Source organism: Petromyzon marinus, chromosome 34 (assembly GCF_048934315.1).
Source record: "Petromyzon marinus isolate PM22_M1 ecotype Great Lakes invasive population chromosome 34, UKy_Petmar_22M1.pri1.0, whole genome shotgun sequence".
In the NCBI taxonomy this organism is placed as follows: Eukaryota; Metazoa; Chordata; class Hyperoartia; order Petromyzontiformes; family Petromyzontidae; genus Petromyzon; species Petromyzon marinus.
Genome location: NC_133700.1, coordinates 5775569 through 5789820, shown reverse-complemented (window position 1 = coordinate 5789820; position 14252 = coordinate 5775569). Strand labels below are relative to the sequence as shown.

Below are 14252 nucleotides of genomic sequence, written 5' to 3'. Positions count from 1 at the left end.
TCAACATGGGTGGCATCAACGAGTGAAGTTCACGGTAACAGTAACCATGTTAGTCGTGATGGCAGAGTGATAAGCAGGTGACTGACTGACCGGCAGTGAGCGAGCGACTGGATTCAATCGTTAAGTTCTGGCTCATCAATCAAGCTGCATACAATTGTTTATGTGTATTTTGATGTAATGGTGGTGCTTTGGGTGTCAGATTTGTGCTATACAGGCACCACCTGTTAGGCAAAAATGAATTGACTTGACTGAGCACATCACGTTGAACTCTGCCAGGTGCGTTGAGGTAGGAACCGGGTGCTCCGTCCCAGAAGTGATGACAGATTTCCAACGTTGGCCAAGTCTGTGTGTGTAAGCAGTTTTTGCGTGCGTGCGTGCGTGCGTTTGTGTGCATCAGAGCGACCACGTGCTGCAGAGCTTCTCGCTGGACAAGGGGGAGTTTGCGTGCCCGCTGTGCCGCCAGCTCGCCAACAGCGTGTTGCCGTGCTGCGGCACGCGGCCCCGCGGGGGGGCGTCACGCCCGGGCCCCGCGCGGCCCCTCCACGTGCTCGTGCGCGAGGTGCGCGAGCAGCAGGAGAGCCTGCGCGCCGCACTGGTGGGTCGCCACTAAGCACGCCGCGGTGCCACACCGCCACCTCCGCATCACACCCCCCCACAGCATCGCAACAGTACAGCGCCACCACCACGGCGCCGCGCCGCCACTTCCACATTGCATCCCCGCAACATCGCCACGGTACAGCACCGCACCGCCGCAGCACCGCACTGCTGGAGCACCGCACCACCGCAGCACCGCACCGCCACAGCGCTGCATTACACTGTCACCGCGCCACCGTGCCATCTCCATTGAACAGCACCGCCAGGGCACTATCACAGCACTGCCGCACTGCCGTAGCACCGCATCACACCGCCACCGCACTGTCAGTGTCGCAATGGCACCGCCACGCCGCTACGGCACCGCACCTTGCGTCAAGGCACTGCACTATCGGTTCCCACCACTGACCAGCTGGTGCCTACATTGGAATCGGCATGCCTCACGATGCTAGATCTGGTCACCACCTTTGCGAGTGGAAAATCAAAGGAAGCCCAGAATGCGACTGCAAAGAGAGACCGTGTCCAAAACCGTAGAGCGCAACGTGAATGATCGGACTTGCAGTGAACCCTAGAATGCATTGTGAATCGGAGAGCTCAGTGTAAACTACTGCCAAATTAATAAATAGCAGCAACAGCAGCTCGTGTAGCCTGACTTGAAGCTGCCACATGGGTCTTTCACACTCGGATATTGACATTTTTTTTAAGTTGCTATTCACTCAGCCGTACACAGGAAGGGAGAACTGCACTGGAAAGACAAAGCGCTAGCAAGGTGTTGCACCACCTAGACGTTTCACTGCCGAGTCACTGTGCCGCATTGTTCAGTACATGTGAAGTGCTGATAACGTCGCTGCACGACACTGCACGACACTGCACCGTCACGTGCGCTACATTGCGTTGCATTACACTGACAGGCCATTGCATCGCACCGCACTGCATTGCATTGGAAAGTCACCGAATGCAATGCTAGGCCACTGCACTGATAACTACGAATGCAGCCATTCATTGATTGAAACTGATTCTTACACCTGTGATACATGCATCGAAACGTGTGTGTGTGTGTGTCAATGATTTAACGATTTGTGTATGTTGTATGTGCCTAGTTCATGTGACCCCTTTAGTCATAAAGAGATATTCCACAGGCGACAAGGCAGATTCACATTGGTAACAAAATCCATTCTCCATTGTTCGTGGTACTTGACCTGACAAAATTGGCAACTCGGATCGCCCATCTGGTAAAAATGATGGACATGTACAGTGAGGGAAAAAGTATTTGATCCCCTGCTGATTTTGTACGTTTGTACCCTGACAAAGAAATTATCAGTTCTTAATTTTAATGGTAGGTTTATTTGAATAGTGAGAACAAAATCCAGAAAAACGCACGTCAAAAATGTTATAAATTGATTTGCATTTAAATGAGGGAAATAAGTATTTGACCCCTCTGCAAATATGACTTAGTACTTGGTGGCAAAACCCTTGTTGGCAATCAGAGAGGTCAGACGTTTCTTGTATACTTGGCCACCAGGTTTGCAAACATCTCAGGAGGGACTTTGTCCCACTCGTCTTTGCAGATCTTCTCCAAGTCATTAAGGTTTTGAGGCTGACGTTTGGCAACTAGAACCTTCAGCTCCCTCCACAGATTCTATGGGATTAAGGTCTGGAGACTGGCTAGGCCACTCCAGGACCTTAATGTGCTTCTTCTTGAGCCACTCCTTTGTTGCCTTGGCCGTGTGTTTTGGGTCATTGTCATGCTGGAATACCCATCCACGACCCATTTTCAATGCCCTGGCTGAGGGAAGGAGGTTCTCACCCAAGATTTGACGGTACATGGCCCCGTCCATCGTCCCTTTGATGCGGTGAAGTTGTCCTGTCCCCTTAGCAGAAAAACACCCCGCAAAGCATAATGTTTCCACCTCCATGTTTGATGGTGGGGATGGTGTTCTTGGGGTCATAGGCAGCATTCCTCCTCCTCCTCCAAACACGGCGAGTTGAGTTCATGCCAAATAACTCCATTTTGGTCTCATCTGACCACAACACTTTCACCCAGTTGTCCTCTGAATCATTCAGATGTTCATTGGTCAGACGGGCATGTATATGTGCTTTCTTGAGCAGGGGGACCTTACGGGCGCTGCAGGATTTCAGTCCTTCTTGGCGTAGTGTGTTACCAATTGTTTTCTTGGTGACTATGGTCCCAGCTGCCTTGAGATCATTGACAAGATCCTCCTGTGTAGTTCTGAGCTGATTCCTCACCATTCTCATGATCATTGCAACTCCACGAGGTGAGATCTTGCATGGAGCCCCATGCCAAGGAAGATTGACTGTTCTTTTGTGTTTCTTCCATTTGCAAATAATCGCACCAGCTGTTGTCACCTTCTCACCAAGCTGCTTGGCAATGGTCTTGTAGCCCATTCCAGTCTTGTATAGGTCTACAATCTTGTCCCTGACATCCTTGGAGAGCTCTTTGGTCTTGGCCATGGTGGAGAGTTTGGAATCTGATTAATTGATTGGTTCTGTGGACAGGTGTCTTTTATACAGGTAACAAGCTGAGATTAGGAGCACTCCCTTTAAGAGTGTGCTCCTAATCTCAGCTCGTTACCTGTATAAAAGACACCTGGGAGCCAGAAATCTTTCTGATTGAGAGGGGGTCAAATACTTATTTCCCTCATTAAAATGCAAATCATTTTATAACATTTTTGACATGCGTTTTTCTGGATTGTGTTGTTGTTATTCTGTCTCTCACTGTTCAAATAAACCTACCATTAAAATTATAGACTGATAATTTCTTTGTCAGTGGGCAAACGTACAAAATCAGCAGGGGATCAAATACTTTTTCCTTCACTGTAACTCGTGAGTTGACGCGTAGCAGCAGTGAGTTGTGTTGCATTAGCAGGAGGCTGGAACTGAGCCAGACAGCAGAGGGATCGTTGACCGGGCTGATGCTGTCTAACTCGCTGCACACAAAATCCCCAGTTCAGATTTGCACCCAGGATCACAGTGATTATTATTGTTTGTTTACCCAGCAAAGCCTCACGGAGTGATGATGGCTTCGGGCATTCCAAATGAGTAGTTTCCAAATAATTTTACAAACTTGGTAAATCTGGGCCTTGACGCTGGCACACAGTGGCCCACTCTTGCAAATGACGTCACGATTTATTTGAAGTCCTCCGTGAAGAGGACGGCACGTAGTATTTTTTTCCGGGAGTACACTCGCAGTAATGATGAGGGCAGCCGCTAGATTCGAACCGTGAACCCCCCTGCAACCACTGACCGATCCACTTTAAGTGGGTTCGGTTTGTGCGACTGTGTATATGCGGATAACATGTTTCTACACAAAATTCGCCGTATTATGCGGTTTTAATTCATTATTCATGTGACTGCGCACTCAGACGTGGGACAACACTGTGTGTGTATGTATTGTGTCCGCTACTCAGCAGGCAGCTTCCTCCTCGTGCGGTGCATTGTTGGTTGAGCGACCGTGCGGTCCATGCTACACGAATTTGCTTTGTATGCCCCTTTTTTAATAAAGCATCTACCGCTTACAAAGCAAGGGAGACCTGAACTAAACTGGGATTACACTTAGCAGTCAGCGCCCCCTACTGGCAGACCAGTGCACACTTGAAGGCCGGTGCTGAATCACCTTGTTACGGTGCAGGGAACAGCTGTGGCAGGGGGTGCCCTCTGAATATTTGAGATGAATTGCAAGGCGCAAGGCGCTTTGAGTCTGGGTGGGTGCAGTTCACCACTGAATCTCGGAACACGCAAGTGGTTAGCGGTAATTTTATTTAGAGAGGCATAGCGCCGGTATTTTTAAAGATATTGTACTCACTGCAGAGAACTGTAGCAACACGACCGCACTTTATCATAGCTGGTGCCAAACTGTGGCACATCCCCTACCGCATGGCCTTGTGGATGAAGTTATTTTATTTTCGTTTTTCTTCCATTTCCCTTCTGATGACGTACATTTACACACATATCAAAATGGGAAAGGGTTAAGAAAGCACCATAGAAATGCAAGAGATGACTATTATTTCGACTTCTACTATGATGATTCATGAGCCTAAATATGTTTCGTCTGAATTGTTTTAATGTCTTCTTGTCAGTGCCCTGGCTTCAAACCCAGGTTTCTCAGTTGATCTGGCTCTGTGACTGTAGCACAAGCCCAGTTCTCGCTCCACTGCCACCACCCACCCCGAGCCACCAGGCCACCTGTGAATTTAATGCATTTTGAAACCCGGCGGCCACTACACTGAAAGTAAATTAAGCCTAGAGAAATAACAGCTCTGTTGATATTCTAAACGTGGTTGCTTGCGTATATTAACATCTTGCCCTTTTGCAAGCTGCTTGTGGTTTTTGTGTCGGTCAGTGCACATATTCGGGGTGAGGAGGTCTCGGTGTTGGGGGCGGGGGGGGCAAATGCACGCACGTGTGTGGGTTTGCACACACACGCGTCTGTGTCCCGTGCGTGTGTGCACGTATGCCCTTCTCTATCGCATGCGTGCATGTGTGTGTGCACACAAGCGTCTGTATCGCGTGTGTGTCTGTCACAAGCCGGACACAATGCCACCCACACTGCCCTAGGCCTACGATCCCAGCAAACCACGCTAGACCGTGGCGCTCAACTGCTTTGCAGCTGTTGATGGTAGACTGACAGAATGGGGTCTCTGGACTATGATGTGGGTCTGTGAATAATAATCAGAATTGGAATCTTTATTTATCCAGGAGGAATCCTGATGACCTAGTAAGCTCTTTTTCACAGATGTCCATTACGCAGACCAGTCCATCTATATTGGATTTGAGACTGGTAGACAGACCAGCCTGTTTTCTTGTCTCTACAAAGTAGACTGACAGATAAGACAGGCCCAGTCCCCGACAGGGTCTTCTAAAACCCAACTCACATACTGACCTCTGTTGCTGTCTTTTTACATTAAAAGGCACACCAGATCAATATTAATTCATCAGATAATCAGCTGACAGAGAAGTTATCTAATTGGCTCTTTTTTAAAAAGTCTTGAACATCAGTCCAGTTACCGATGGTGGGACTCTTTAGACAATAACAGACAGAGACCATTGTTGTTATGGGCTCCTTAAACGAGTGACTAACATAAGAGACCAGTCACTGTTGATGGAGGTCTGTGGACTTTAAACTCTAAAGCTCTCATAGGGTAATAACAGCAGGCTAATAACAGAGCTATTTAAAACCGAATGCTATTTCAGAGAATTTAACCTGTCAACACAAACGAACGCTTTCCGCTGGCCGGTCACACGGTGTTAATGTGCAATCTCGCCCTGAACGCCTGAAGGGATTTAATGCGGCAGGGGTCCCTGACTCGACTGTGCGGAGGCTCAGTGCGACCTGCACCCTGCGTTCCTTCTATAAGAAGCTAAAAATAATCAACTAAATAGGGGGCAGTTGGGTGGCTCGGGGTGACGGTGGCGGGATCGGAGCCACCGAGCCAACACCGCCGCTGCCTTGCTGGGTTCGAATCCCAGCTTCCTTACTCGGGGTGTTTGGGAACCTTCAATCCTCGTGGCACCCACCATGTCACCGTGCGGTACTTTGCAAAAGGCACAACAAACACCCCCCCCCCTTTCCCGAATATCCTTAACAGACTGTTGGGGACAGTGCTGTTAGCGAGCAACCTATGAGGGCCGGCACGGCGCGCAAATTAGTCGTGCAATGTTTGGCACACTGGACTTGCAATCCAGAGGAGGTAGTAGGTTGGATCTCTCGGCACCGCAGTTGAAACAATGTGAGAGTTTCAAAAATCCGTCCACCTGTGTCGACCCAGCAGTGTCAATGGGTGTGCCATATTTAGTCGACCAGCACGGCACTTAGAGTAGTGGGTACTCCCACCACTACCCAAACGTGTGGTCGCCCTGAAAGGAGTAGGCCATATAACCTCGAGAAAGACCTCTTAGAGCTGGCTGTTATCGAGGCCTCTCTTGCCGGCAGATTTACGAGCAAGCATTTGCAGGGCTGTGCCTTTACCTCTCGTGAGAGCCAGGGATTCTGACCCGGGCCGCCAGCTGATTTCCAACTCGGACGCTGGCGGGATATGGCCCCACGTGAGCCATCCGGCCACCCTCCAGTGACCCCCCGCCCACGTTAAAAGCGCAGACGTCTCCTCTGCCACACGGCTCGTGGTGGGAGGGACGTCCCTGTAATTGTCGGTGCTGCTGGCTTCTGTAGCCGCAGGGCACACGCCATCACCATCACAATTTTGTCAGCAAATGGTTTGGTAATTATGCAATTTGCTCAGCAATAGCGTGGTCCCTCGTGAGTTTGATGGACATTTGCCTCTTTCCACCCAGTCCCTCTCTCTTTCTCTTTAGGATGAATCTTTCAGTCCACGTCTGCCATCCTCATCTGTGTGTCTGCGTCTGAGCGTCTGTCCATCTTTGCCTGTGTCTCCGTGTCGTATTTCTATTTTTGTCTGTCTCTTTCTGCCTCTCTATGTCTGTGCATGTTTTTTTGGCTAACTCCCTGCATTTAACAATCTATTTGATTTCTTCTGTATTTTAATGTGTTATTGTCTGTTACTCTCTGCACTCTGTACTCTGTAACCATCTTTGTGTGTATCTGTCTTCCTCTGTCTCTATAGACCTTTGTCTATCGCACTCTCTTTGTGTCCCTTTGTCCGTCTTTATTTGTGCCCGTAATCTCTGTCTTCTTGTCTATGTATCTTTGCACTTCTCCATATCATTCGTGCGATTTCTGTCTGACTATTCCTCCGTCTCTGTGTCTCATTAACACCATTCCTGTGTCTTGTTCCGCTTCCCTTTCTCACTAGGTCTTTGTCTCTCTTTCTTTGTCTGAATCCACATGTACTCTCAGTGTGATCATCTCCTCTCTTCTCCCTCCCTCCCTCCCTCTCTAAACTACTCTGTTTAAACTGTCTCGTATGTGAATAGCAATAATCTCGTGAATTATAAAAACAATCGCCTGGCAATGACGTGCATGCTCGTCGTAATTGCCTGCATGTTTGCGTGCAGCTGCGCATGATGGGGTTATTATTATTATCATCATCATTATTCTGCCCAGAAACCTTGTAAGGTCAAATGGGTTTCTGTAGCTGACCATAACATCGTAATAATTCTCTGGTTTTTTTTTTTAAAGCCCCATTGCATCTTGAGGGTAATAATTAATAGTCACCGAAATATCTCAGAACAAATGTAATGCTCAGGTTGTTATGCTGGGTGTTTTTTTAGAGGGGCTGCACTCACAATCGGAAAGTTATGAGTTCGAATCCTGATCGGGAGTCACTTCAAGTGATAATCTAGTCTTATTTTATATTCATAGAGTGCCTTTGGGTAAGGCGCTTAACATAATAATAAAAAACACGTTACAAATAAATTATTTAGATGGCAGGCACGTGCAAGGGATGAGGAATCGGCAACCACGATAGAGGGTGAGTAGAGGTTGGGAAAGGGGAGGGGAGGGACAGAATGGAGGGATGGGTGAGGGAAGAGGAAGAGAATGGGCATCATCAGTTATTCCTCCTAGATCGATAAAATTACTAGCACTTTGTGGGAAGTTAACAGTGATCACCCTATGCATATTTGGGTCCCCAACTTGGCGATGTGGAGTTTCCACAACTGCTCATGGCAAGCAAAATGATATGAGTGGTAGCTCACACCTGCTTGAGAAGGGGTAGACACTTTAACTTTACTTGAAAAAGGTTCAGGATTGTAATTACGTTTTCTTTTGGATCAGACAGAGCATTTCTTTCGAATTATAATGAGAATATTTTAGTTTTCCTTGTAGTTGTGGATGGTTTTCATGTATAGAGAAATGTGAAATTGAAATGGAAATGGTTTAAAAGTTTACATTTTATATTATAAACAGTGTATCATGCCTCTGGTAGATTACAATAAGAATAATGCTTGCAGTTTGGCCTGCACGTATTTTTCCCTCTTAAGTGCTTTTTAAATTGATTTATAAATTTGAACAATGTAAAAATAAATTGGAAATTGCTAGAATAGTTTAAAAAAAGAAATATTCTCTTGAAAAGCAGAAATAAATTAGCAGTGTTTGGCCACCAATGTTCCTGAATTAGTAAATGCATTTTGAATTGATTGCATCTCACAAGGCTTTTAAATAACATCTTGGCAAAAAAATGCGCTTAAGCTGATGTCACCATGCAAATTCTATTCAGGTACTCTTAATTAGTAGTGCTGTGTACATATTGTACTTGGTCATAAGAATGTGGAATTTATACCATTGGTGCGGGGCTGCCAATAGGTTTGAGAGTGTCTGTCTTGTCATTTTGAGCAATGATGCAATTAGACTGTACTTTCATTGACTAGTGTTTGAATATAATAATAGGGTTTTTCCCCTTTTTTTCTGGCAACAAAACTGAAACCTTTTTACAAGGATTCATGTCTGCATTAACTACAATACCTGCAGTCAAAATGCAAACAAAAACATACTATGATAATATATGCATTGTCCTTGAAACTGATTGGTCCACACCAAGGGACGGCTTTCTTTTGAGCCTCGACCCAATTGGTGCTCGACCAGATGACGCCAAAAGGCGTACAGCTCAAAGACAATGCACTATCAAAGTAATGAGGGCTTGGGGTGAGCATCTACATCATTAGACCTCCTTTGCCAGTACCAAAATGTAATAATTTTGACGTCATCTGGTCGAGCACCAATTGGGTCGAGGCTCAAAAGAAAGCCGTCCCTTGGTGTGGACCAATCAGTTTCAAGGACAATGCATATATTATCATAGTATGTTTTTTGTTTGCATTTTGACTGCAGGTATTGTGGTTAATACAGACATGAATCCTTGTAAAAAGGTTTCAGTTTTGTTGCCAGAAAAAAAGGGGAAAAACCCTATTATTACATTTTGGTACTGGCAAAGGAGGTCTTATGAGATAGTGTTTGAATAGTCAATTAAAGTATTAGTATGACCCGGTCAGGTGATTCAGAGGCAGAGCGAGTGGCTCACAATTGGAAGGTCACAAGTTCAAATCCTGATTGGGGGTTGAAACAGCCCATCATCTCTCTGGGGTCGATAAAAATGAATACCATGTCATGGGGAACTCAACAGTAGCTGCACTTTTGGATAGAGTCACCCCCGCTTTAGCAATGTGGATTTTCCACCACTGGCTCAGAAGATGAGCACCACTTCAATGCTTATTTGAGAAGGAAATGACATTGAGTGTTATTAGAATGACTCATTCCATGAATGACTTTTAGACATTCCTTTTCAAAGCTATTTTGCGGGAGTACAGACCAACTTGGGACAGATCTGCCACGGGTAATAATTATTTTTGATTTGTCTTCGTTTGCCTCCGAGTGTTGAGCATTTACGCTGAATCCTGGTGAGTCGCAGCTGTGAACGTTGTTATTTTTCTTCTTATTATTCCTCCTCTATGTTATTCGTATTATGTGTTTGCATTCTAGCAATAACGATGCATGCGCTCATTCATTACTCATTTGTTACACAATCAATTGCGATGTTTGGTGATTTACTTGGCCATCAATGGCCTAATGTGGTTGGCATGGGCCCTGGTGGCGAAGAATGAAATTCTCCCACACCCCCCCCCCCTCCAATACCCCCCCCCCCCGGCTTTGTAGCTTGATGGCTGGGCTCTGCCGGCCCGTTGGGCCCTCAGTGCTGTTGGCTGCACGCTCGATAGCACCTCCACTGATGCCCATTCACACCCTCGCTGTTACACTTTCTCTTTGACACACTCACGCATTAACGTGCACGCTCGCTCGCTCGCTCGTTGGATCGTGTACTTGTCGAAGTTCTCATTCATTCACACGCTCATTTATGTACCTGTGCGTTCACGTGGTCATTCGTTGCCACACCCTTTCGGTCGTTCACGAAGCCGCACGCTCACTTACGTGCGCACTCATCTGCAGACTCGTTCTTCCGCACTTTCTCTCACCAATGCACTCTCCCTCTTGCGGCACTCGCACATGAACTCGGACACTCACTCACTGGCGCGCTGACTCGCTGTCTTATTCACTCACTCGTTCACATCTCACTCATTCTTTCATTCGCACACTCGCTCACCGACTCACTTGTTCTCCTATTAATTTACTCGTTCACACGTTTGTCAATTAATTCACACACACTCATTGATTCACTCATTCACTCAGTCGCACCCCCACTCGCACGCTTGCTCTCTCATCCGCACCTTTACACACTCACCTCTTTCCCCTACGAATAACCACCGCCGCTGCCACAGCCCCCGACCGCCTGCCATCCGCACCCTCCCCCTGAGTAATAGCACACGTTTAGGAACATTATAGAGGGTCCCACCCCAAGGGGGCTTTAAAGGGCAAACTAATTAAAATGACAAATTGAAGCGATGAAAATAGCGGGGTTTTGCTTGACGTGCCTGGGCAGTAGCCACATCCCAGCGGGAAAACCCGCGAACCTGTCCGCCCCCAGACAAAATAAAACTTTACCCTTTTGAAACACATTTCCTCCTGCCTTTGCGCTATTTTTAGCTGATGTGATCATTTTTCCCACCGCTAAAAATCGCTTAACTGTTTGCGTAACTTGTCGCGTCGTCTGTTTCTTAAACAGCAGCTGACGCGAGAGTTGAGCTTTTGTTAACTTGTTTTCAGTTATCGCGTATGATGGCAGCAATACGTTCAGCAGCTAAATGCCCAATGTCCAGCACCTATGAAAGCAAGAATGGCACACGAGAGGGGGTGGCTGGCCAGCACCGTGCCCGGCCGCCTTTGTCTCCCCCGTGATGATGTTTACACATCACACTAGGTACTCATTTAAGGCTGAGTCGACATAGGAGGGAGGCCCATGACCAGTTCAGATATCTGTCACCGATGTTGGCTGTGAGCGGGAATCGAACTCGGGTCACGGGATTTGTGGCGAAGTCCACTGAACACTGCGCTGGCACTGCCTGCCATACAACACGGCCATAGTGGTCTCGCACTCGGCCTCGTGCACTCTTGCTGTGAAGGCGCTCTCAACAGCCGCCAATAAAGCCAGCACAGCACACGATGTAAACTAAACTATTTTTAAGCTATTTTTATTTTCTTTGGTTCTTTCGGTAAAGTCACGTAAGAACCAAAGAAGATGAATCATTGCAGTCACGAAAGCTTTAAATCGAAATTTATTTTTATTTTGTTCAGGTAATGCCCGCTGAGCTATATAGTTGTTTTTCAGAAGCGATCTGGCCACAAATGATAGCTCAACGACGTGGCTTATCATGTGGAAAGTGGAGGGAAAAATCGGAGGACCCGGAGACAAATCCACACGACCACGGGGAGAACACACAAACTCCAAATATATAGGCATCAGGGTCGGAATCAAACCCACGACCTCCTGCATACCAAGTGAGGTAGTTAACATCTCACCACTGTGATGTGGCGATATGACCAGCATCACGTATTGACTGTCCACAATCAGCCAAAATGCGTCAAAAGCACAATTCTCTGCCATCGATAACTCAGTTTGAATGGTGCCGTTTAGGAAGCTCCCGTGCTGTCACCGTTTGTTTGACCCCAAAGAGAGGTGACATTTTAAAATTGTCATTTTATTGGACTACATAAGCCGATTGATTCTCACGACAAATGTTCAGCCCCAGGGCTTGAACCCAGGACCTCTCCAGGTTTTGACTTCAAGGCTTGGGTCAGGCGTCAGCCCCCTGAGAAATACCCTGCCTTAGGGCTCAAACCCATAACCTCAGAGGTGTTTGATTAGTGGTTTGACACAGACATGAACCTATTGAGAGGCACCCAGTACCATAGCTGAAACCCAGAATGTCAGCGTCAGAAACAAAGGTTTCCCTGAAAGGACAATGCAGAGCCTCACCGTTTGAGATGAGGCTCAAAAGAAAGCTGTCTCTGGTGTGGACCAATCGGTTTCAAAGACAATGCATATATTATCAAAGTATGTTTTTTGTTTGCATTCTGACCACAAGTATTGTGGTTAATGCAGACATGATTCCTTGTAAAAAGTTTGGTGTTTTAACAACTTAAAACCTGTTTTGTTTCCAGAAAAAAGGGGAAAAACCTATTCTCATATTTTGGTACTGGCAAAGAAGGTCCCATGATGTAGCTCTTTCAGGATGTCTGGTCAGTGTGGAAGAAGAGGGCAAATTGCACTCAGGGTCGGCTCTCTAGAGCTACCTCGAGTGGAGGCTGTTCAGCCAGCAGTGGCGTGAGCTGGCAATCGCAGGGCTGCACTTTTACCTTTCACAAATGACTTTGTTATCAAAACAGGATGTGTTTTCTCTCGACCTTGCATTGCAGACCACCAGCAACCTAACCAAAGAGATGGAGACCATTCTCAAGGGCATCAAGATTGCAACGCCAAAAAAGTTCACGGAGTTCAGCAAAATTCCCAGCTCTCCCGACAACGACTTCCTGTTTCTTCACTCCATTGCAAGGTACGAGTTGCTTGCACTTGCGTGTGTGTGCATCTGCCAAAGTGGGGAGCGGGTAGTATAAGGGTTAGTACACTGCGCTACAAACCCAGCGGCCTGAGTTTGATTCCCACTCACGGACCAATAATTGACAAATAATTGAACCGGTCCTGGGCATCCCCCTAGATCAGCTCAGCTTTAAATTAGTGCCTAGTTTGGCGTGCAAACATGAGCACTGGGGAGAGGAAGGCAGTTGGGTGTGATGCTGGCCACCCCCTCCCTCATGTGTCTTGTGCTGACCTTTATAGGTGCTCATTTACAGCACCGGCCCCAACAGTCTGTAAAAAGGCTATACGGGGAAACTTTTTTTTTTGGAATCTGGCGTGATTTGAAACGAGTAGGCTGTTGTGTGCCCGCATCATGGTCCAAATTTTAAAAATTACCTGCAAATTACTCAATTAGGATAGCAACATTGCTCCCTTACTGGTAGACTATACCCATCTGTGAAACAGCGCCTTCGTTTTAGCCCTGTGATAGAATAATGCTACGAATATCAAATGTTCTAACTTATTATTATAGCGACATCCTCTTCCTGGTCATGTGTTCGTGTTTTCACGTATTGTGTTCCATTCCAAATCTCAAGTCACTCACCGTGTCCTCTAGCATCTTTAGCATAGCCTTATACTCCCGACACCCACCACAATACCAATCTGTTCCCGAATAGAGGTTGAGTCGCTTCTAGGCTAACTCTGCCTAAAATAATGAGTGCTCTTGGTCTGGTGACCAGTGGTAGTGTCGTGGTCATTAACATCAGCAACACTGAGCTTGAGATGAACGTGGCCAAATGTGCAGCCAGGTGGCGCTGAGCAGACCACTCTGTAATGCCAAGCCGGACACAATAGACGCTCTATAACGCCGCTCAGCCCAACAGGTTACCCGGGATAACAAGGGGCTGTTTGTGTTGTCTTTTGTGCGGCTTTGTATGCTGCATGTGTATTATGGACAAATCCCTGATGTGCGCATGTAGGAGTGAGCGCGTGCCTGTGCACATGTAGAATAGCACAATATTCTAGGGAGCATTGCCCGTGTGGAATCAAAGCGAGGCTGCCACCGTTGTTCACGCTCAACCGCCGGGCTCGCAGAAGGAAAACATGAGTTCAAATCCTGGTCTGGGGTCAATAAAATGGCTTCCACATGAGAGAGAGTCATTATCCGTTGTCCTTCGGGCTAACCAGCCCTTGCAATTTAAATGTGTAATTTCCACGTTTGGTTCAGCACGGTCGTCGACAACGATAAGCACATGCCTCACA

General features: G+C 47.0%; 1 protein-coding gene across 9 annotated transcripts in view; it reads left to right on the top strand.

The window, feature by feature from the left end:
• Nucleotides 1-14252, top strand: part of UBR3 (ubiquitin protein ligase E3 component n-recognin 3) — a 158510-nt gene that overhangs the window by 103698 nt on the left and 40560 nt on the right. For all 9 annotated transcript variants that reach the window (XM_076071656.1, XM_076071662.1, XM_076071655.1 and 6 more), the window contains 2 exons: nt 398-595; nt 12830-12966. In XM_076071656.1, coding sequence (XP_075927771.1) covers nt 398-595; nt 12830-12966 — 335 coding nt within the window. The remainder of the gene's footprint in view (nt 1-397; nt 596-12829; nt 12967-14252) is intronic.